At 41.0% G+C, this 22,552-nt stretch overlaps 1 protein-coding gene across 5 annotated transcripts in view; it reads left to right on the top strand.

Annotated features, from left to right (window-relative positions):
• Positions 1–22,552, top strand: part of LOC111870467 (cystathionine beta-synthase-like protein) — a 44,623-nt gene that overhangs the window by 4,932 nt on the left and 17,139 nt on the right. For all 5 annotated transcript variants that reach the window (XR_002843856.2, XR_002843855.2, XM_023862792.1 and 2 more), the window contains exons 3-8: positions 4,834–4,940; positions 6,529–6,663; positions 7,883–8,097; positions 13,367–13,646; positions 14,665–14,757; positions 20,570–20,747. Coding sequence is in view for 3 of the 5 variants with exons in the window: in XM_023862792.1 (XP_023718560.1) it covers positions 4,834–4,940; positions 6,529–6,663; positions 7,883–8,097; positions 13,367–13,646; positions 14,665–14,757; positions 20,570–20,747 (1,008 nt within the window). In the remaining 2 variants the exon portion in view is untranslated. The remainder of the gene's footprint in view (positions 1–4,833; positions 4,941–6,528; positions 6,664–7,882; positions 8,098–13,366; positions 13,647–14,664; positions 14,758–20,569; positions 20,748–22,552) is intronic.

Raw genomic sequence — 22,552 nt, 5'->3', positions numbered from 1 at the left:
GGAGTAGGAGGAGGAGGAGGAGGAGGAGGAGGAGGAGAAGGAGAATGAGGAGGAGATGGAGGAGAAGGAGGAGAAGGAGTAGGATGCTCATGATGTCTTGGTTACTCTCAGCCGATGTACCCCATTGTTTCGGGCTGGGATAGCTCTCTCGATGTCTTCTATAAGTGATGGGACGACCGGGATTCTATTCCCAGCAAGGGCCAAGAGATTTGACTCTATTCCACAGCGTCCAGACTGGCTGTGGGACCCAGCCAGACTCATATCCAATGGGTACTAGGGGGTAAAGCGTCAGGGCGTGAAGCTCACCACTCAGCTCCATCTAGTGCCAAGTTCAAGAATGGTGGAGCTATACCTTCACTCCCTCCTGTATCTTCTTGTCATAGTGCTTAATTATTTAAGCACAAGGACAATTTTACCTCTTTTAATACGCTATTGCTTCTATAAGACTCCTTTTCCATGAGCGTTTATTGCACACTTTAGCAAAATGTTGACTTAAATGGAGCTGTTTCACACAGCCATGTGACTCCACAATGGTTCCCTAAGACATGACACATTTGTCTGTAGAAAAGAGACCTGATTGTCATTTGCAATATTTTGAAGGTGGTGATTCATTCCATAGACACTTATGAACCATGATGATCCATTATTTTGTGAACTTAAGTAGAGCTCCTCTTGCTTAATGGAATTTGGCATCAGATGTTGCAACGTATAGGGTCCTGTTTTGTTTCCTGTAAGGTGCGTTTCCAAGACAAACGTTTGAAGATCAAAGTAGAGTGAGGGCACAAAACGTTTTGAATCAAACTCAGATTTATTGCATGGACATCAAATATGATCTTTACTGTGTGACAACAGATGTCAGACTCGATTCAGTTGCCAACAAAAATGAATCATGAAATAACATTCGTACATGTATTAATACTTAAAAATAATTCTTTAAATTGTGTTTTTTGTTAATTATATGTATCCCTGCAATTATCATAATTCTTACTGTCATATTATTGATATCATCAACAAAATCCATCTCAAAGTCATAACATAAGGGTAGCTAGTAGATCCTTCGATTTGGGAATGATGGTAACAAATGAAACTTGTACTCTGGATTAAATGAAGAGAGAACAAATTCAGGGAATGCTTGTCACTGTTCAGGTTAGAGTCTTTTGTCTTTCTGCCTGCCATTCAGAAGCAAAGAATTAAGACATAGATTTCTTGGACTGTGCACAAAGTATTGTTATGGTGTAGAACAGTTATGTTGTGGGCAAGGTCTATATTCAGTACAACATAGTATTTTGTGCTTTTCGTGGATGGTTGCTGTAACCAAGACTCTGCAAACATTCCAAGCAACCATGGAGTGCTGGAGACACAAAAGTATCAATAAACAAAAGGACAAGTTTTTTTACTAAATTTGTTGAAACTGAATAATAATTTTGAACTAGCTTTAACTTAATTTTAGAAGGATGAACTGCATAAAGCAGTGAAGTGTGGCAATTACCTGATGATGCCCTTATAATGTTGAAACATGTAGAAGAAGCATTTCATAATAAATTACAAAACAGAAGAAGATGTTGGACCTTCAGGACCATCCCTACAAATTTAATCATTAACCAGCGCAACAGGATGCTGAAATATAATTATCTAGGTGTATCGAATATTTTGTGGATATATCAAACTTTATGTAAATGTATAAAATTTATATTTGTATCTCAAATTGCCTCTCAGATTTCATGCAAGTGTCTCAGGCTGCATGTAACTGTCCCAGGCTGCATGCAGATGTCTCAGACTGTATGTATATATGAGAACTTCTAGTAGTTTTCTCAGGCCACATACTCATGTAGGTATCTCAAGACTATGTAGTTACCTTGAACTTTTAGTAGTTTCAGAATTTGGGGTTGTTTCAAACATTACATATGGTTCTCAAATAGTATGCAGAAGCCTCAAAGAGTATGCATGTGATTCAAACATACATAAGTGGCTTAAAGAGAGTGTAGGTCTCTCAAGAGAGGTTGTAGATGATTCAGAATCTAGGATTGCATGTTGATGTCTCAAACTGCAAGTGGATATGACAGACTGTGCATTTGTGTCACAAGGTTTACTTGCATGTTTTGAATTGTAAGTAAATATCTCCAGCAGCTTGTGGGTGTCTCACGTTGTACATGAGTGTTTCAGACTGTTCATTGGGTCCAAAATTGTGCATGGTTGATTCACCCCTTATGAATATGTATCCAACTGTACAGACTCTCTCAAACAATATATGGGAATCTAAGACAATATGCACATTAATCAGAGTGCACACAGGTGTTTTAAACTGTGTATGTAGCTCTCTGAAAGTATGTGAAGATGCCTCAAATTTATGTAGGTATGTCAAATTGTACATACGTGGTACAGTCGTTTGGTTTTATCACATGATATTACAAGGTATTCACATACACATACACAGATCCACATCAGTCCTCAAAATAGTTGCCGTTGGCCACAATTCAAGCCTGCCAACATTGATATGGCTGCCGAAAACACTGCTGAAACATATTGGCAGAAAATCTGTACGGTGTCTCTTGTGGCATTAACGACCTCCTCAATCTACAACCATGTAGCTTTGCTTTCAAGCCGTGAAAGAACTGCTTGTGCCTTTCTCAGATTACATGCTTGTGTCTCAGATTGTGGATTTGTGCCTCAAATTGTATTTGGGTGTTTGAAACAGTATGCTTGTGTCCCAGACTGTGCAAATGGCTCGTTCTATATGTCATTTTCATTTCATTTCATTTATTCACCTTCCATGAATCCTGTCGAGAATACATTCTCATGCAGATGTGGAGATTGTCCTAGTTACAGTCACAACTTAGAATTACAGTTGTCATCCAGGTGTCTCACATTGTTTGTAGCATTTCAGATAAAATATGGGAAGCCTTGACCGGATATTATATGGCACCATGAACTGTTATGTTTTTAATTTGGATATGCACAGTTTCTTCCATTAACCATGTAGAGTAAGTGCACTGATAATTATATGTGCCATAATCTGTGACATTACAAGCTGCATATTGACCATACAGTGCACTTACATGCTTCCATGCAACCTCTGACAGAATCTATGTTCTTTCCATGACTGCAGTATAGTTTATCACTGTTGTAAATTCATCACACTACAAAAAAAGCCTGAAGATTATACTATGTCAGCAATTTGATTTATTTCACAAGCTTCCTTATTACAGCTCAAGATTAGTACATAGTCTCAATACTAACAGCATCATTAACTGGCCAACTTCAAGAGGACAGTTCTCTGGGGCTTGATGCCATGTACTTTTGTTGATACATATTGATATCTATTTCTTGAACTTCGACCTAGTCCTTCCAGCCACACTATGGCCCTGGGGTCGTCTCAGCCAGTAACAGAAATGAGTACCAGGAATCTTCCTGGGGGCTGGTGCTTAAGGCTGACAACCTCATTGCCATCTGTGAACCGATTGTCTAGAAAATGTGGGAGCCTCAGCATCTCACAAACCTATGGGCCTCCATGGCCTGTTACAGGGATAGCTTTAATTTTTACATGGAGTCATATCCCAGATGTCCTCACACATGTGAGAACTTCATCTCAGAACTACAGTGTTCCAAAGATGAAGGCTTAGAGCTTGGAATTTGTGTGTCACACACTCAAAACACGTTTTCTCATGATCACATATTTATGTAATAAAATGAACATTTTGTGGGAGAGTTCGGCCCCTTGTGATATGACTCTTATATATTTTTGTGATTTATTCTTGAGTTTTAATGATGATGTTTCAACTACAGATTTCTTGTAGCATGAAATATATTGGGAAGAAGCTGTGAGTGGTTTGCAGTAAGGCTTTTGAAGGAGTCAGTCATGACCTGTTTTGATGTTCTAGCCAAGCACATGCCTGTGGTAGGGTGAGGAAAATCTAAAACCGGTAGAGTTGGTAACATGGCTAATGTTCAAACCATGAACCTCTTGGATGCATGTTTGTGGTGTTCCTGATCCGTTCTTTTTAGTCTGATGAATGTGAATCAATTTGCCATGAAGTTATTTCACTCTATAATGAAGTATGGAATAATATTTTGGGGTAACTCATCTGACAGCAAAAAGGTATTTACATTACAAAAGAAAGTTGTTAAAATCATGGTGGGCGTAAAACCTCAAAAATCTTGTAGAGGGCTATTTAAGAGATTGCAGATCTTACCTCGTCCATTTGAAAATATATTTTCATTATTAAGCTTCATTATAAACAACCAAGAACGTTTTCAGACCAATTCGGATGTACACAGTGTTAACACGAGAAACAAGCACCATCTCCATAGACCGGTTGCTAACTTGACATGTTTTCAGAAAGGCGCATGTTATTCTGGTATTAACATTTTCAACAATATACCATCTAGTCTCAAAAGTCTAATGAATGAAAGGCGCAATTTAAGTGAGCCCTGAAACACACACACACACACACACACACACACTCTGTTCATGAATTCCTACTGTCTAAAAATGGCTTGTCCTGTTAAAAGGTTATGTACATAGCATAAGGTAACAGTATTGACTTATATATGCGGATGTATTTATTTTTTGTGTCTCCGTTGTACTGTATTTATGGCTTTTGTATTTGTATAACTTGTTCCACATCCTACAGTCATTCTGACTTACTTTGGATCTACAGAATGTAATGTATATATATATATATGTAATAAATTTCTGTTCCCTTTTCCATGCATGATTACACATTTTATCACAAATGTCATAAGTTATCCTTCAAGCAAGGGAAATCCATTTCTGAAAATAAAGTAAAATGTTTTACTGGTTCTTGATTGATATTAAGTCATTTCTTATTTCAGGCTTGATGTGGTAGAGATTATGCCAAACATACTTTCTGCTGTTGGAGGTACACCTATGGTTCGATTGAATAACATTCCAAAGTCTTTTGGCCTGAAGTGTGAGATGCGTAAGTTGACAGCTAAATGCAAATATTTCTGACAATGGTGTGTAGCAGTAAACTAACATGCCTTGTTTTGGGCATTGTGCACAGTGTGAAGAACCTGAAGATGATTCAGTGTCAGAAATAATACTCATGTTTAGTGTCAGCTGATATTTTCACTTTTAATTTTCTAGGACACTTTGTATTGTTTGTTAACAGTTACTGAAAACTGTTAGCGGCCTCCGTAGTCTAGGGGTAACGTTCCCACCTCATGACGCAAGGTACGTGGGTTCAAACCCGGCTGAGGTCGTGGAATTTTTAAGGGCGGAAAAATTCAGGGAACAAGTCCTCCGGGAGGGACTTTAAGCCGTGTGTCCCGTGTCTTAGATTTACGGCATGTAAAAGATCCTCATGTCTCTAGGAGACCTCTGAACAAAATTAGGCAAAGTTTCCCTCCCAAGTAGTTTCCAATTGCTCCGGTAGATGGGGAAGTATCGGGGACCACTGCCAGAGAGGTGGCCGACCTCGCTGGCAGGACGGGGCTGATAGCGAGCACCAGTACTGGAAGGGCATGGTGACTGGGCGAATATCAAAGGGGGACACACAATAGACTATTAGTTTCGGTGCATGGGGAAACCCACCCCCTCCAATAATAATAATAATAATAATAATAATAATAATAATAATAATAATACTGAAAACTGTTTGTATGCTGCCTTAGGTACTGCTCTGTTCATATAAAATACAAACTTATCTTAGCATGCATGTGACAGATATGGTGTATTTGCTAAAACAGAAAAGAAATAACAACCCAAACATGTCATCACTGGCTCCAGTGGTACATACCTCACCCATACCCATACAACAGCATCCAAAGCGGACCTCCCCTCATATGCTGCAACCAGCCCAAACAAAACCATCAATTTCCAATTTCTCACTACAAACACAACAAGTCTGAAGGAGAACTTGCATCTGCTTTTGTTGGAGCATCAGAACGCAGAAAAAGAGAGCTAAGGGAGCTCTCAACAACATTACTTTCAATTTCAAGCTAAAGGAAAAAAAGAGGTTGGTTGAACTAGATCACCCCATAGTCCAACCAAGCTTAATGAGCTAATTCCTGTGAGCCAGCAGCACTGCACAGCTCAGCTAAACTTGTCTACAAAATTTAATTGAAGCTACTGACAACAGCCATTTTCATCACAGAGATGTTTTCCTTCTCCTCAGCATCCAGACCAGCTGTGGGGCCTACCCAGCCTCCCAATCATTGGGTACCCTTTCAATGAGAATAAAGTGCCCTACATGTGAAACTGATCACTCTTATCTGTATCTAGTATCGAGGTTAAGAATACATGAAGTTATACCTCCACTTCCCACTAATGGTGTAATGCTCAGACGCCTACTGGGATTGCTTTCAAAAGCTTCAGGTTCAGTTACAAGGAACAAAAATAAATTAAATTGAAGAGAAGGTACCTGCATAATGCACGAGTATAGACATTTCCTGAAACATTGTGTGTGTGTGTGTGTGTGTGTGTGTTAAGTATGGAGGCTGAATGCAGCTGTAACAAATCACTTTGACTGTTATAATTCTTGTGTTTTTTTTTTCTTGTGTTTCCAGTGGTCAAATGTGAGTTCTTTAATCCTGGAGGAAGTGTGAAGGACCGCATTGCAGTCAGAATGGTGGAAGATGCTGAAAAGAAAGGAATCTTGAAGCCTGGAGATGTTTTGATTGAACCCACTTCAGGGAACACAGGTATACTTCATTTGCTGTGAATGTGATCAGAATACTTGGAAATGTCTTATACCATGAAGATGGAGTCAGCAGGTTCCTCAGTCATTGGACAGCAATCTAGACACTGTTTAATTAGCCCAACTTAGTTGGATCCTTTCCCTTTACACCTGATGACAGAGACAGAGCCAGTTTAAAAAAAATGCTGTGTATATCAAATATACCACAGATGACAGACAATGTCAAAAATAATGTCACCTGTTGGGTATGTTACATGACAAATAACTTCACGCCGTTTTGGATCTAGTGAATTTATTGCACATTTGCGCTTACATTTACACAGTTTACAGTTTCACAACTACTGCCATCAGCAGTATCACAAATACTTCTCCTGTAGTCATTTCCATTCACTCGATACAACTCAATAACAATGGACTTCAACTCATTCCTGCGAATGCTAGACTGCAATTGACTGGTTACGCTCTCTCAATGATGAATATTCCTGTTATGTAGCTTCTGCACTGACAACACAAAAAACGGTTACATGATAGCTTTCACTGTTGCGTGACGTCATGTTTACCGATTGCCTAGCAACAGTCGCTGCACAGGCTCCCCTCTTGCATGACGCCGTGTTTACAAAGGCGTTGCTGGGCAATGCTGCATAGCAACCAGTGAGCTTCGGCTCGGCTGGGAATGGACAAACACTGCTTTCCTTACTGTTGTGTAACCTCGTTTCCACTGTTGCGTAACTTGGCAACCAACTGTTTATCAAGGGTCTGTCACACACGCGTTGGTTGTGTACTGCAGTACACAACACACAACGCGTAAGACACATCCGACCAAAAGCATACACAACCTCAAGTTGACGATTCCCATCACCGGGACGAATCAACAAGAAGGAGCCAAATTTTATTTCAAATGTTTTAAGCTTTTAAATATTTTAACATTGACGGCTCAATTTGAGAGCATTCTTTGGATGGAATGCAAGAGGTGTACATGCATTCAACGTTACTAGAAAGTGTTGTGCTTTTACACTCCGACATCTCTAGCAGATCACGCAGCTTACATACTGTGTACAATACAACGCCAGTGGTTTCATGTGTTTGTAACGTGCCTCTGATGATGGTCCTTTTGAACCGAAACATGTAAGGCGAGTGAAATAAATAAGTGACCTAAGAACGTTGTTACACTCGACGGATTATTCATTGACAATTTGTGATATTTTCGCTTGTTTTAATGTCAGGTCTGGGTTTGGCAATGGCTGCTGCTGTGAAAGGGTACCGTTGCATCATGGTCATGCCAGAGAAGATGTCCAATGAGAAAGTAAATGTGATGCGAGCCCTTGGAGCTGAGATAGTTCGCACACCCACCTCAGCTTCCTTTGATTCTCCTGAAGGACTTATCATGGTTGCACAGCGCCTCAACAAGGAGATCCCAAATTCTGTCATCTTAGATCAGGTAATACACCATTCAAGTCAGCATAGGATCAACATATGTGACTTGGTAATTGAGGCACTTCCTTTTAAAATTACCTGATGAAAAGCTGTCCTAACAGAGGTTTTTTGGTGATTCTTCTCAGTCCATACAGTTTAATGCTGGGGTATTCCCAGTATTGTAGCATAGAGAGTGAAAACTGCAAGATAGGCAAAGATACCAGAGGTGTTCCCAGACAATGGCTCACTGAACACATTCCCATAGCAATGACTCATTCCAAAACACTGGAGTTACTGTTGGAAATGGGGTGTTTCTGAGTAGTCCTTGCCAAGGAGTTATGAGGACACTTGGGGCTACCACGTCAACTCTGTACAGGACTGTGTAAAGAGAGAATTTGAGCAGAGTCTCCACTGTTAAAATCCATTACCAGGAAATGTGTAGAGAAGACACTGCAGGCTGGAGTGCATGTAGTGATGTGCAAAGTGTAGAAATCGGCAGTAGTGTTATAGTTATTGTAGTTACGATCCCTAAGTGGTCAATAAATCTATTCACCAATCCAAACTCTGTTTATAGTCACACAAACTATGTGACAATAAGTACTATCCAACATCCTATACACTTCTCATTTTCCACCATTAATTTATCTTTCCATCCCGTTTGATGATTAAGATTGTTATCTTCTGAGGTATTAGACCATGTTCTTTGTTATAGTAGTATGAACGAACGGAACGGAACAATATAAGGGGTGGGCCTTCTCGGCCCTTGCACTGCAACCTTCAGTGGTCTATTTTGCTTCCCCTTTTGATTATCTTCTCAGCAATCCTGCGCTTCAAATGAAGCATAGGATTTTATATGTGGGGCCATCGAAATGGTCACTTGGTTCCATAAAGTATTGACCCGAGTTAACATAATCTTAAATAAACTGTGGCCTCACATTCACACAGGATATGTGTGGCTGTTTCTTCCTAACACCTCTCACAAGTGGGACTATCACTTAGTCCCAGTTTGAAGAGGTGTCCTTTAAGGTGACGGTGTCCTGTAAGTAGTCCCACCATCCATTGTAGCTGGTTCCTGTTTAACTTCAACAGTTCCTTCGCTCTTTTAGTAGAGGGTCCTTGTATGAGAGGTGAGAGCACCCCCCCCCCTGTGGACACCCCCTAGACATGGATGCCCCCAGGGTTTCTCCTAATAATGTGGCAACTATGGTTCTGCTTTCCAGCATGGCACTGATCCACCTGCATATTGTAGGCTCTGTGCTATGCTTTCCAGTGGCCTGTTTGATTATATCGAATGAGGGTCTATTGAAAGCTCCCGCTATATCAAGGAATGCTCCTAAGGCAATGTCCTTGTGTTCAATCGCACTTTCTATGCATGTTACCACATGGTGTAGTGCGGTTTCGGTAGATTTACCTGTTTGGTAGGCATGCTGGTTTCGGTGTAGAGGATATGTCCTCAACGCCCCATCCGTGATATGCCTATCCACTATTTTCTCCATCGTTTTCAACAGGAAAGACAACAGGCTGATAGGATGATAAGCCTTAGCCTCGGTGTAATAAGGGTTCCTGGGCTTTGGGATAAACATCACCTTAACTTGCCTCCAGGCCATGGGATAAAACCATATGCCATGCAGGCTGTATATATGCGGCATAGGTGTGGAACTAAGCGTCATGCTGCAAAAGTGCCGGTACAATTCCATTTGTTCCCACTGACTTAAATGGTCTAAAGGTATTCAGTGCCCATCTGATTTTTGATTGGTTAATTATGACTTTTGCCAGGTTCCAGCCTGCCCTGTTCGTCCTGCTTTAGCAAGTGCCCAGGTTCTGCTGACCCTGTCCATCGTCCAAATTATCAATCAGTTTTGAATCAGGAAAGTGAACCCTGAGTAATTCGTTCAGTGCCTCCCTTCCTGTTAGAGTATACTGCCCATTAGGCAGCTTAATCGTGCTGACTTTATTGGTTGCCTGTTTTGCCATGAACCTCATGAGTCTGGCACTGCCTGGTACATCATTGATCTCCAGACAGTGCCTCCTCCATGAGGATCGCTTGGCTTCCCTTATATCTTTGTTGTAACAGGTAAGGGCTTCCTTGTAGGTGTCCCCTTTTAGCTGTAGTAAACAACCTTCTCATTTTGGTTCTAAGCCCACTCAGCTGTTTACTCCACCAAGTCATTCTCCTTGGTTCGCGAGTGGTCCTAGCCAGACAATTCCAATAAAAGGACAAGGTAATAGCCTGTTGCAACTGGTCAACGGACCGATCAACATCCTTTATTGTTCGTATATTTTGCGAGATGGTCTCCAGATTTACCTTTAGGTAAACTCCCAAGAGAGGAGTTTTTGGTTTTACTTCAGGTAGAATTCGAACCACTGGTTTGTCCCTGACTTTGGCTGAAAGTTCAACAGCAGGTTCACTGGTTGCACCTGAGTCCCTTAGTGGTTCACCAGAGCTTCCAGCCCTACTGAAGCAATTCTCATAGGGATCCCCTTGGAAGGGGGTCCCTCTTCAGTTTAAGGTCCTTATGACCAGTTTTTAGTTTGGTTCCTTTCATTTTGGTCTGACGAGTCATGGGGATTTAAAAGGTCCCCACCCACAGTGCCCCATACAGGTGGAAGGCATAAATATAATAGGGTGCTGCCTGGTGCCCCTAGAGGATCATTCAAGACACTGGCTAAATACCACCCCAGTGCCATGCAGCCCTCAGCATGATGCCTCAAACCTTGGCTTAGGTGGTTTGGTCCTGTAGTGAATGCAACCCTCACAAGCCTCCAGGACCAAGAGTGCCTGTTCAGGGGGAGAGGGTTATCCCAGATGGTAAATGGGAATGTGACACCAGTTAGTCATGAGGTTGTGACCAGGGCAACCTGCATGAGAGTGTCGCCCCTGGGGGTTGCTTACGAGCTCCCCCATTCCCACCCCTCCACATGGATTGGTCAAACCATTTTAATTGTTGAGCCCTAAGGCTTGCAGCATCTTATTGGTACTCTAGGGAGACAACTCAAATAGCTGAAGCTACCCCCATATGAGTGCTCTCCCGCATTCATCCTGGGTACACCATAGTGGTACCCAAGAGTCATTATGCTGCCGCGTGGGAGGCTCCGGTCATGAAGCCATTGCCCTTTATGGGAACTTAGCTGCCAGACCCCATAGGTTATACTGATCCAGACCCCGAGACTGTCGTTACCCAGTGAGATCATGAGGAGGTGTCCCAAAGCTGTGTCCCAACACGTCCCTGGTCCATGATGTGTCCCCACCAAAGAGAGCCGTGGTTCGGCCAGTCTCATTGAGTATGGCTTCACTACCACCTGTAACATATGAACTAAGAAAATCACAGTTATATTACTTTATATAGTTATATTGTTATATTAGTAAAAACACTTTGAGAACTATATTTTCTCCAGCTTCTATTCTGATGATGCAAACTGAAAATTTTTCAAAATGTTGGTATCAGTATGTTAAACTACACTGTCACGTTCCAGAAGGCTGTGTGTGATATTCATATTCACTGACATTATATGGAGATTTGCATATTTTTCAGCTGCATCATTAAACCTCGAGCAGCCTTAGTGCTGAAAAGAGTTAGTGGTTTCTCCCTGTCTTCTGCTACCTCTTTGAAAGTTAATGAACTTCTCGATGGTTTCTTAGATGGTATGACATATGGGGCAGTACTTCTTTCACCCTTTAGACTAAAAATTCCAAGTTACAATATTAATAAAAAATAGTACACATTATAAAACAACCCTTAATTTCTGTGAAATAATTGGGTAAAACCTATGATGACAGCCTGTTTTAATACAGTTGTGAAATGATTAATGCTATGCGGCACTGTGATTTTGATGCAACGAATTTTTAGTTAGTAAATTGGAAAAGAAGACATAACATAAGCAAGATACATCTGGCAACATGGTGATGTACTTGTAGGACTAGGATGGCAGAATAGTTAATAAATTTATGGCAAAATGGGTCAAGGCTATTGTGAAATGGTTGTCATGCAGAATTATTTCTTATGAGATGGCAGTAAGTGGGTCAAACCATGTTGATTTTTGGGAGTCACAGTCGGCAGAAAGCCACTGCTACAGAACTTGGAACTTGTACTACCCTGCCCCCCCCCACTATATTCATACAATATCTACTCTGTGCACACCACCCTTCCTACCTCCTCCTCCCTACCCCCCATTCCAGCAATGTAGACTAAAATACCATTTTAATTCATAATATTGTGACATGTTGACCCCTACCTCCCCAGCTGCATGTAGTGGTAACGTAGCGCTCGCGTAATAGGCGAGTCATCAAACCGCAACTCTCCCCGCGGTGACGTCACGAGCGGAGCCGACGTTAGCCGAGTCCCCGCAACCTTCAAGCTATGCAAAGCGAGTCAACAGTGGTGACGTCACCGAGGGAGAGTTGCGGGGTGATTACTCGCCTATTACGCGAGCACTACGTTACCGCTACGTGCAGCTGGGGAGGTAGGGGTCAACATGTCACAATATAATAACAGTAGAAATAGACTTACCTACATTAATTTTAATTCAATTATAATTCACTATGTCATATTTTGAGGATTTGTTTTGTGTAAGATGAGATTAGTAAGAATGGATTCATTGGTTAGCAATCCAATGATGTATGTTGTCAACATTTTTAGCATTTTAAATGCCAGATGATGACCGTATGTGGTCGAAACATGTAGTTAGTAACTTAGTGAATAAATATTGATTTCATCAATAACACTGGTGTCTCCAATTATTTATTTATAATTTTGTTGTTATAGAGGGACTGATATACATAGCAGTGCTTCTGTGTATATTATAAATATTTTAAGTAGACAATAAAGTGGTGCCATATTTAGCAATGGTAATGCACAATATATGGTAGCCATATGTTTTCTGTAATCTGGTTTTCCTACCCATGTAAACCAGCTGAAGAGAGAGGATGTTTGACAGATGTGCAGGATTTCGGTTTCTTCATCCAGGTGGAGATGAGTTAGAGATGTTTGGTCAGGGGTTGGTAGTAGTTATGTTACCAATATAACAGGTACAGTTAGCAAGGTGGAAACTCTTTAAACTTCCCTCCCCACAGGGAGCTGCATGTGACTGGATATTGTAATAGGTCACAGCCCAGGGCACAACTACCAGGTCAAGGAATTGGGATGTATGTAAAGTAAGGGAGGCACTGAGGCACTTCAATTAAAAATCAAGAATCAAAACACATGTTACTTATGCCAAGGTATAAATTGATTGAGAATGTCTTTATGCTGCTGCAATGAGAATGTTCCTGTCAGTTCATGACCTTGTCTGTTCAGTATCGTAATGAGGGCAACCCCTTGGCTCATTATGACTCAACAGCTGAGGAAATCCTGATGCAGTGTAATAACCACGTGGATATGCTGGTATGTGCTGCTGGTACAGGTGGCACCATCACTGGTCTTGGTCGTAAAATGAAAGAAAATTGCCCCAGCTGCAAGATTGTGGGTGTCGACCCTGAAGGCTCCATTCTTGCTCAGCCAGAGGAGCTTAATAAAACAGATGTCTCATTCTATGAGGTGGAAGGGATCGGATACGATTTTGTACCAACAGTACTGGGTGAGTGTTAGAAAGATCACAAAATATTAGTATAACCTTTTGAAGACCAATGAATGAAAGTTTGAACATTTTGATTGATAGACAATTGACAAACACACTGGGTTTTCTCAGTTCATGTCCTGACAGTCTTAGTGCAGTGAAAATAGTAATTTTTAACCCCCCCCCTTTCCTTCAAGAGTTTTTGCATTTAATTTCCATCTCTCACAGTTTTCTGCATCTTCCTCAGATCTCTTATTTCCTCCTGTAGATATGTCATGGTCTGTCCCTTCTTGACACCCTTCTGGGTTCATTCAAACACACAGTATGGTAATTGGTGTTGATGAACTTGTCCATACAATATCTGTCATTTTTCTTATGTGTGATCTGCCTCAGCCTCTTCTCTAATCACATCATTCAAACACTTTGGGATAAAGTGTTTTCCTTACACACGTCTCCAACAGCCCATTTATTTTACTAACAATTTCCTGTGCATAGCTTCACAAGGAGAGTATTTTGAAGGTGGCACCAGTCACTAATAAACGGGTAAGAAAATTCTTCTTTCACAGGGTCATTTTCATATCTTGTGCAAGCAGGAACATCTTTATCTTGGGCTGTAATAACCTGGTCATCAGTAAAGCCTAAAAAATATGTATTCTTATCTGCAGCGTCTGCTTCTGTCCTGTCATATTTTTTCATCCAGTAATGCAGGGTAACTTGTAAACATAATTTAGAAAATGTTGGTACCATGCTCCATCCTTATCTTACTCTTTTATAGTGCATGGATCTTATGTTGGTTGGCTCTCTGCTTCATCTCATACCTTACTGTTTATGTGGAGGTATTTCACTAACTTTGTTAACTCTGTTAAATCTGTATTATCTTATGGCCTCCCATAAATTTCACTATCAGATCTATAGGCTTCCTCAAATCTACAAACACTAAATGTAGTACTTTATTCTTTCAAAGCCATCTCTGGATGTGCATTTCAAGCTTCTCACACAACATCTGTAATGATTCAAAAGCTTTATTTTAATGTTTCAGATCGTTCTGTTGTGGATGTATGGGCAAAATCCAATGACAAGGAATCTCTGTTGATGGCAAGGAGACTTATAAGAGAGGAAGGATTGTTGTGTGGTAAGGTTTTCTTCTTTAATGTAGTTTTATTTCTCCAATTTTTACCTTAAGATTTTTTTGATATATCAGGGAAATTATGAGAGTTCATGTAGATGTGTTCAGAGGCTGACTGGTTCAAAAGAGACCCCTAGACTGTAACTGTCTTTTACTTTCACTTAATTCCTCCCATCAGAATCCTTTCTCTTTTCTTCTAGAATCATTTTGTTGCCCTTTATGCATCAGTAGACACAAAGTCTCCAATCTCTTCTTTCTTCCTTTCCTTCTTGACACCTTTCCAGTTATTTCCTCTCATCTGGCTGAAACATAGCTCTCTCTGGTTTGTTTTAATTCTAATTCTCTTCTCATTTTCATTACTCTATCTATTTTTATGCAGTCAAACCATTGCAGTTCCTCCCTTTAATTCTGTTAACATATTCTGAATTCCAGTTTCTTCCCTAAAAATTCCATTACTTAGTCTGTCACTTCTAGATTTTCCCTCAAAAATTTAACATTCATTTCTTGGATTTTGCTTTTGTCTTCTTATGTAAGAGTCCATCTCTTGGGTTTATACAAGAATGTTAGTATTGGTTTCAAATGTTCTTTTTAAATTATTGTTTTTCTTTGTTTCAGGATCTCTGTTACATTGTATTCATTTTTATAAACGTTGAAACTTTTATATTCTGTTGATATCTCTGTAAATTCTGGTTTCTGAATTTATTTTACTTTGCAAATAAATACATATTTCCACTATTTAATGAGAGTACTGTTAACTTTGGTTCTCACATGTTCATCTAGATTCTGTCAAATCTTCATGGTCTATAATCTGATTAGTATTTTAAAATAGGCTTCACAGTGTTACCTCACAGTGCTTTCAATTTCACCATGCATAAGCATCTTCTGATCTCAGGTTAAGTAATTATTGCAGTTGATATAGCATAGTTAAAGAACCTGTGAACAGTGTATGAGATATATACTGGATAATCCGATTGTTTAGTACATATTTTAACATAAATTATATGTACTGCATGCAAATTTATTTGTTTAGTGAATTTATTTAGAAGTTGATAATCTACAAGCAATCTCACACATACTCACACACAAACCTCTACACATTTTAGAGATGCATTGCCATATTTTTTTTATTGCTAGTGGGGTGGGACTGCAGCCACATCTGGCCTATTGTACCAGCCCCAGATGATAGGTGAGGGTGATTGTGGAGCAACTGGTGGAATGAAGATTGGAAGGGGAAACCGAAGTACTCGGAGAAAACCTGCCTGAGCGCCACTTTGCCCACCACATATCCCACTTGACCAGACCCGGGATCGAACCCAGGCCGCCGCGATGGGAAGCCAGCAACTAACTGCTTGAGCTATGGCGTGGCCTGAATTTGCCATATAATGAGGCTGGGATGACTCAGCCAGTAAAGCAATTGGCTCTGAGGTCCACCTAACCTCTTATACAGTGGGTATGGGAAGCTCTGTCCCAGGTTAAGATTGGTGGAACTATCTGCATATGTATCTCAAGTCCCCGTACATCTTCACTGTGCAGGAATAGCTGTGCTTTTCTACCATATGTCATTTCAGGATTTAGATTGAAATGGTAATAGGAGCATTACCAACTCACAAGTTCATGCATGCACCATGCTGTTATCACTGATGGTAATAAACTGAAAAATCAGGAGTTAGAGTGGCCTCTAGCTGCCTCCGTAGTCTAGGGGTAACGTTCTCACCTCATGACTCAAGGTACGCGGGTTCAAACCTGGAGGATATTGGGGAATTTTTAAGGGCGAAAAAATTCAGGGAACAAGTCCTCCGGGAGGGACTTTAAGCCGTGTGTCCCGCATCGTAGATTTATGGCATGTGAAAGATCCTCATGTCTCTAGAAGACATGAAAATAAAATTAATAGCAATAATATTAATTCAATTCAGTTCTTTATGTATATACATGCTTACTTGTCAGCCCAGAGTCTGAGCAAAGAAGGAAAGAAGTACACATGTACAAAGACAAAAGACAAAGCAAGGCAATATGTGTCATTTAGACATTTAGACAACTGTAAACATTGTAGCATGTACAGCCATTGCTATGCAATATGCAAATATACAAAACCGTTTCTGAGCAACGGCTTGGTAACCACATTCCCACGGAAACTAATGAATATATCAATGATATCTGGGCTATTACTGCATATGAAAACAATAGAAGAACTGCTGGGGGTCGTGTGTTCTGTTGGGTCCGCCCCAGTGCTACATAAGGAGGACCCCGGGCTGGCTCAGTGGAATTGAGAGAGTTCACTTGTGGGTTATTCGCTGGACTGGGAGGACCTGAGTGCAGGAACCTGAAGAATTTCCACTGTTAGAAGCCTTTGCTAGGTAACGGCTGTTGCAGACACTGCAGGCTGGAGAAGACTAGATGTTTGCAGCAGTGATTTGTAAAGTGTGGAAATTAGTGATGGCACTGTAATTATTTGTAGTTTTGAATGGTGTGTATAATTTGATTAGTAAATCTAATCCATACCCCTCTATAGTCACTCACCCCTAAATTATGACAATACAATCATTTCAGACATTGTATGGTAAAAAAAAATATATGTACCTTCATACTGAGTATATGATGACAACAACAACCATAAGAATAATATCAGTAATGAATGGAGCTTTTGATCAGTCATATGTCATTTTAATATGGTGTACATTTCATAATGTATGAGGAAACGTATTTTCTGACACTCTGACACTTGGCTTTTTGCCACTAGATTTGTATTTTAGATTTTCACTGTGGCTTATTTTATGGCACTATCAAATTCTTAGACTGTGTAGCATCAAATTGTTGAATGATCATTGAACAGTGAATTGTAAAGAGTTTGGAAGGAAGCAATCATGATTTACTGAAGTACTATCCTGGCATTTTCCTGGAGGAATTAAAACTGGAAATAGAGAGCACCGGGACTGAAAAGACAGACCACCAAGAAATAAGCGAGAATCGCTGGGGAGATCAGAGTGGCGACCCGGTAACAACAGAGAAACAAGCTGGAGAAATGACCAACTGGCGGGAAATGAGCAAGGGTCGGCAGTGAGGGGCGGATGCCGGCATATGCGCTAAGGCCCCCAACACTACACACTCACATCATAGAAAAAACCAACACCAGTCTGGTCACCCAGGGATGGGTCGGTGATAAGCCATGCCAGGCGACGGTGGACACTGGAGCATATGTCACAGTAGTAAGACCGGATATCGCTGCTGGATGGCCTGAAAGACAGCCAAATCCACATTTCACGCTGCAGACCATGTCTGGAGGATCCCTACCCATCCTGAAAGAAGTTCTGTTGACCCTTACCCTGGGGCACCGACCACTAACAGTGTGGGTTTCCATCATGACTGTCACCCATGAGCTCATATTGGGACTGGATGTACTACATGCCTATGATGCATCTGTGGACATAGGGCACCAAACTCTGCATCTGGTGGAAGAAGTAGTATTGTTATGGAGTCCAGGGGCAGGACCCCATCCTAGCTTAGTAGTAGCAAAGGACCATGTGATACCCCCACAGAACGAGAGAATAGTGATGGCTAAAATGGAGAATTATCTGGGAGTAGAAAATGGTCTAGTAGAACCAAGCCCGCAGGCCCATCTGCCTGATGGAATTTATGTAGCCAGGACCCTAGTTCAGGACTGTCAGGAAGTACCAGTGAGGGTCATGAATGCTACCCACAGGGACCAAAAGCTCAGGAGAGGATCTCCTCTGGTGCACTGTGAGCCAGTAACACTGTTGACTTCACCCGATATAGGGCAGCCACCAGCACCAGGCGTAAAACCGAAATTAGCGGATGTGACCACAGCAGCCAAGCCACATCTAACCATCAGAGTTTTTCAAGAGTTAGAGGAACTCGTGGCCAAGTAGGCGGATATCTTTGTGAGGGACAACGAAGATTATGGGAGGAAAAACAAAGTATATCACCGCATAGACACAGGAGATGCCCAACCAATTCGACAGCCACCGAGGAGAGTACCCCTGGCAAAACAAGCAGAAGTAAAAGAAATGCTTGACAGCATGTGAGAACAGGGGGTTATAGAAGAATTGGACAGCCCTTGGTCATTCCCGGTCATTTGGTTAGGAAAAGAATGGGGAACTATGTTTCTGTGTGAACTACAGGAAGCTGAATGACGTCACCAAGAAGGATTGCTTTCCACTACCCTGGATTGATGACACCCTGGATACGCTGGCCAGATCCAAAGAGTGGCTATTGGCAAGTCATATACACCCAGATGACAAAGAAAAAACAGCATTTTTGACAGGTCAAGCGTTATGGCAGTTCACAGTCATGCCCTTTGGCCTCTGCAATGCTCCGGCAACCTTTGAGAGCCTAATGGAGACAGTCCTACAAGGTCTCACGTACGATTCATGCCTTGTGTATTTGGACAACGTGATCGTAATAGGTTCTGCATTCCAAGAGCACATGCTCAACTTACGGAAAGTGTTTGAGAGGTTCAGAGGAGCCCATCTGAAACTTGACCTGGAAAAGTGTCAACTTTTGCAGAAAGAAGTCTGGTACCTCAGGCATATTGTATCACCAGAAGGTATATCCACCGACCTGGAAAAATTGAAAGCAGTGCGAGAATGGCCAACCCCAAAGGATAAACATGAAATTAGAAGCTTTCTGGGACTATGCACAAATTACAGGTGATTTATCTCAGGGTTTTCCAACATTACAAAACCGCTAACTAGACTAACAGAAGAGAAACAGGCCTTCCAGTGGACTCCAGAGGTGGAGGCCGCTTTCCAAACACTAAAGGGAGCCCTATGTGCTGCACCTATTCTTGCCTACCCACAGCCAGGAGAGAAGTTCATCGTGGACACAGATGCACATAATGTCAGAATTGGAGGTGTACTCTCTCAAATACAGGATGGGCAGGAGCGTGCTATAGCTTACTTCAGCATGATGCTAAACAAAGCAGAGAGAAACTACTGTGTTACCTGACCAGAACTACTTGCCATAGTGAGGACGCTGGAACATTTCCACAAGTACCTGTACTAGTTGGAGGTGAGTGGTCAGCTTATGCCCCTGCCACTTTACCCCTGGGGAAAGAGTCTCAGATATCCATCGGGTAGGAGACTGGGCCTCAGAGCCGGTCTGGATGCTGTGGAGAAGAGAAAATTGTTGACCCTACAGGGACTTGAACTCTGACTCTTTGGTCGTCCAGCCCGTAGCCAGTCACTGTACTGACTACGCCATCCTAGCTCATGTCATAAACCTAATAGTACCATTAACATATTGTCACATTTTATTAACTAGATACAAGGTTTGGACTGATAATTTAATTTATTGAACACTTATAATTTATAACTACAAATGGTTATATCATCACTAATTTACAGCTTTACAAATCACTATAACTATAGCACATACAAAGTCTTCTGCTAGTTTTTCTGTCATCACTATCATTGCTAGGTAGCAGCTGCTAACTATTGAGTTTCTTTGTGGCCAACCATGAGCTGCCACTGCATACTTGCAACTTGTGAATACAAACTGCCGACTCTGACCCCGGACTGAGAAACGTTTCCTGTTGGTCCTCGCTGAATAGCCTATGCACAAACCACACAGAAAACACCGCTCCTAACAGTTCCTGTATTGTTGCATGTTGATTGGTTGCTGCAGAAATATATTTTCTGCACTATTGTCTGTCAATTGCTGCATCTCTCATTCCTCTATTCTGAACTTCAGCCGCCATTTCACAATATAACCATAATTGTTAGCTTGCAATATATTTAATCCAAAGTGTCCTTTCATATGTTTTAAAGCATTGATACTGAATGAGGGTTTGTTAACCATATAGGTGGGAGCAGTGGTGCTACTGTGTCAGTGGCCTTGAAGATGGCAGCTAGCCTGCAAGAAGGACAGTGTTGTGTTGTAATTCTGCCTGATGGATTGCGTAACTACATGACCAAGTTCCTCAGTGATCACTGGATGATGGAACGTGACTTCATTGAAGATACTGACCTGAATAATCTCTGGTAATAACTTTCATTGATAAAGATATAAAATGTCTAGGCACAGCAGTGTACTTTGTTGAGGCACTATGCTACAAGCCTGAAAGTTGAGGGTATGATTCCCAGTGTCGTTGGATTTTTCAGTTGACTTGATCCTTCCAGCTGCACTATGGCCTTGGGGTCGATTCAGCCTCCAACAGAAATCAGTAACAGGAATCTTCCTGGGGGTAATGGGCTGCTGGCATATAATGCTGACAATCTCATCACCATCCATGAGCCAGTTGTCTAGAAAATAAGGGAGCCTCAGTGTCTCACAATCCTGTGGGCCTCCACAGCCTGTTATAGGGATAGCTTTACCTTTAAGCCTTCAGACTTTGCCAATTATCATTTTTCCCTATTGTTTGCTTTTATGGTAGTTTGATCTTTCTGAACTTCTTCCATTTAAGAAGATTTGCAAAGGAAATAATTAAGTTATGGGATAACTGAATATTTAACCATGAGAACTGCTATTGATTTGCATCCAGGAGTGTCTTGGTTCAGATATTCTCTGAGACATTGGCTATCCTAGCTGAGGTTTTAGGGTTTTCCACAGTCTCTCCAATCAAACCCAGGTTAGTATTTCGATTAGGGCATGAGTACATCCTTCTGTATCCTATCCCATTGATCTGTGATCCTACCATTCTGCACTATATATCTATCTACTGATGGTGTAATGAAATAACCAACAAAATAAATCCAACAAATGATTATGTTGTTAGTATTATAATGTTTATTATGCACATTCAGTTGGAAAGAAGGGTCATTATTTGAGGAATATTTTAGTTGTTTGTAGTGAAGAAAAGGGGGAAAATATTTTAAAGTGACATGACGCCTGAAAGCCACAATAGTGGAGGCAGAGCCAGGCGCTGGTTGCTATACAACAACTCAGTAATCACGTTTCCACAGCAACGAATTCGATGGCAGAAAAAATGAATTGCATAGAGAGATGCTGATTCCTAGATAATGCATAGAAGAATGTTTCTTTTGCAATGGATAGGTAGAGGTTGTTCACATGGCAATGAACTGTTCAAAAACAGTAACAGCTAGGAAACGCAATAACCCTACTGTTGGAGCTGATTTCTAGACAATCCGACTGTTGAAGGAGGTGATATCTAGACCAACTAGCGTAGATAACAGAACACCAGACAGTCAACCGTCCAGAATAGCAGAAGCTAAGCAGAGTTAAGCAGAGTCCAGGAGACTACAGGCCAAGAAGTCAGAAGAAGTCAGAAGTGAAGCCTTTAGTCATCATTGTTCATAGTTACAAAGTGTTAAGTTACAGTAAGATCGTGTTAAAACTAATTATAGTTCCACCTCTTGGTTGCCTAATAAATAGATTCATTTAACCTTTAAGAGTCGGCATTTAAACCCCCCACGACTTCGCTGCTGCCGGAGTTAAATTGACGTTGCCCTTTTAATATTGTAGACTTTCAGAAAAAACTACATATTTTCCGTTCTATGCAGCTTAGAAATACGAACTAAAAACCGCCTGAAAGAGAATGAAATTTCCTACAATATATCTATGGCAATTTTCACAAATAAAAATTAACTGTGATTGTTATGTCATGAAATTCAAAATATACTCTCTATTATATGTGTTATGAAATTCCAAAAGACTTACCCATAATTTTTTCTTCAAACTTGAGACATTATATCCAAAATACATTGACACTATACACCAAAATGTTTGGTCAGACTGTACACGAGTTTCAACTCGTTGCGTCGTGTAAGTTTACGCTACTATAGATACTGCGTGCGGGAGCGCGGAAAGGCAGAGTTTGCTTCAGCGC

The sequence above is a fragment of the Cryptotermes secundus genome, unplaced genomic scaffold, assembly GCF_002891405.2.
Source record: "Cryptotermes secundus unplaced genomic scaffold, Csec_1.0 scaffold2498, whole genome shotgun sequence".
Lineage (NCBI taxonomy): Eukaryota > Metazoa > Arthropoda > Insecta > Blattodea > Kalotermitidae > Cryptotermes > Cryptotermes secundus.
This window is presented reverse-complemented; position numbering and strand designations above follow the sequence as displayed.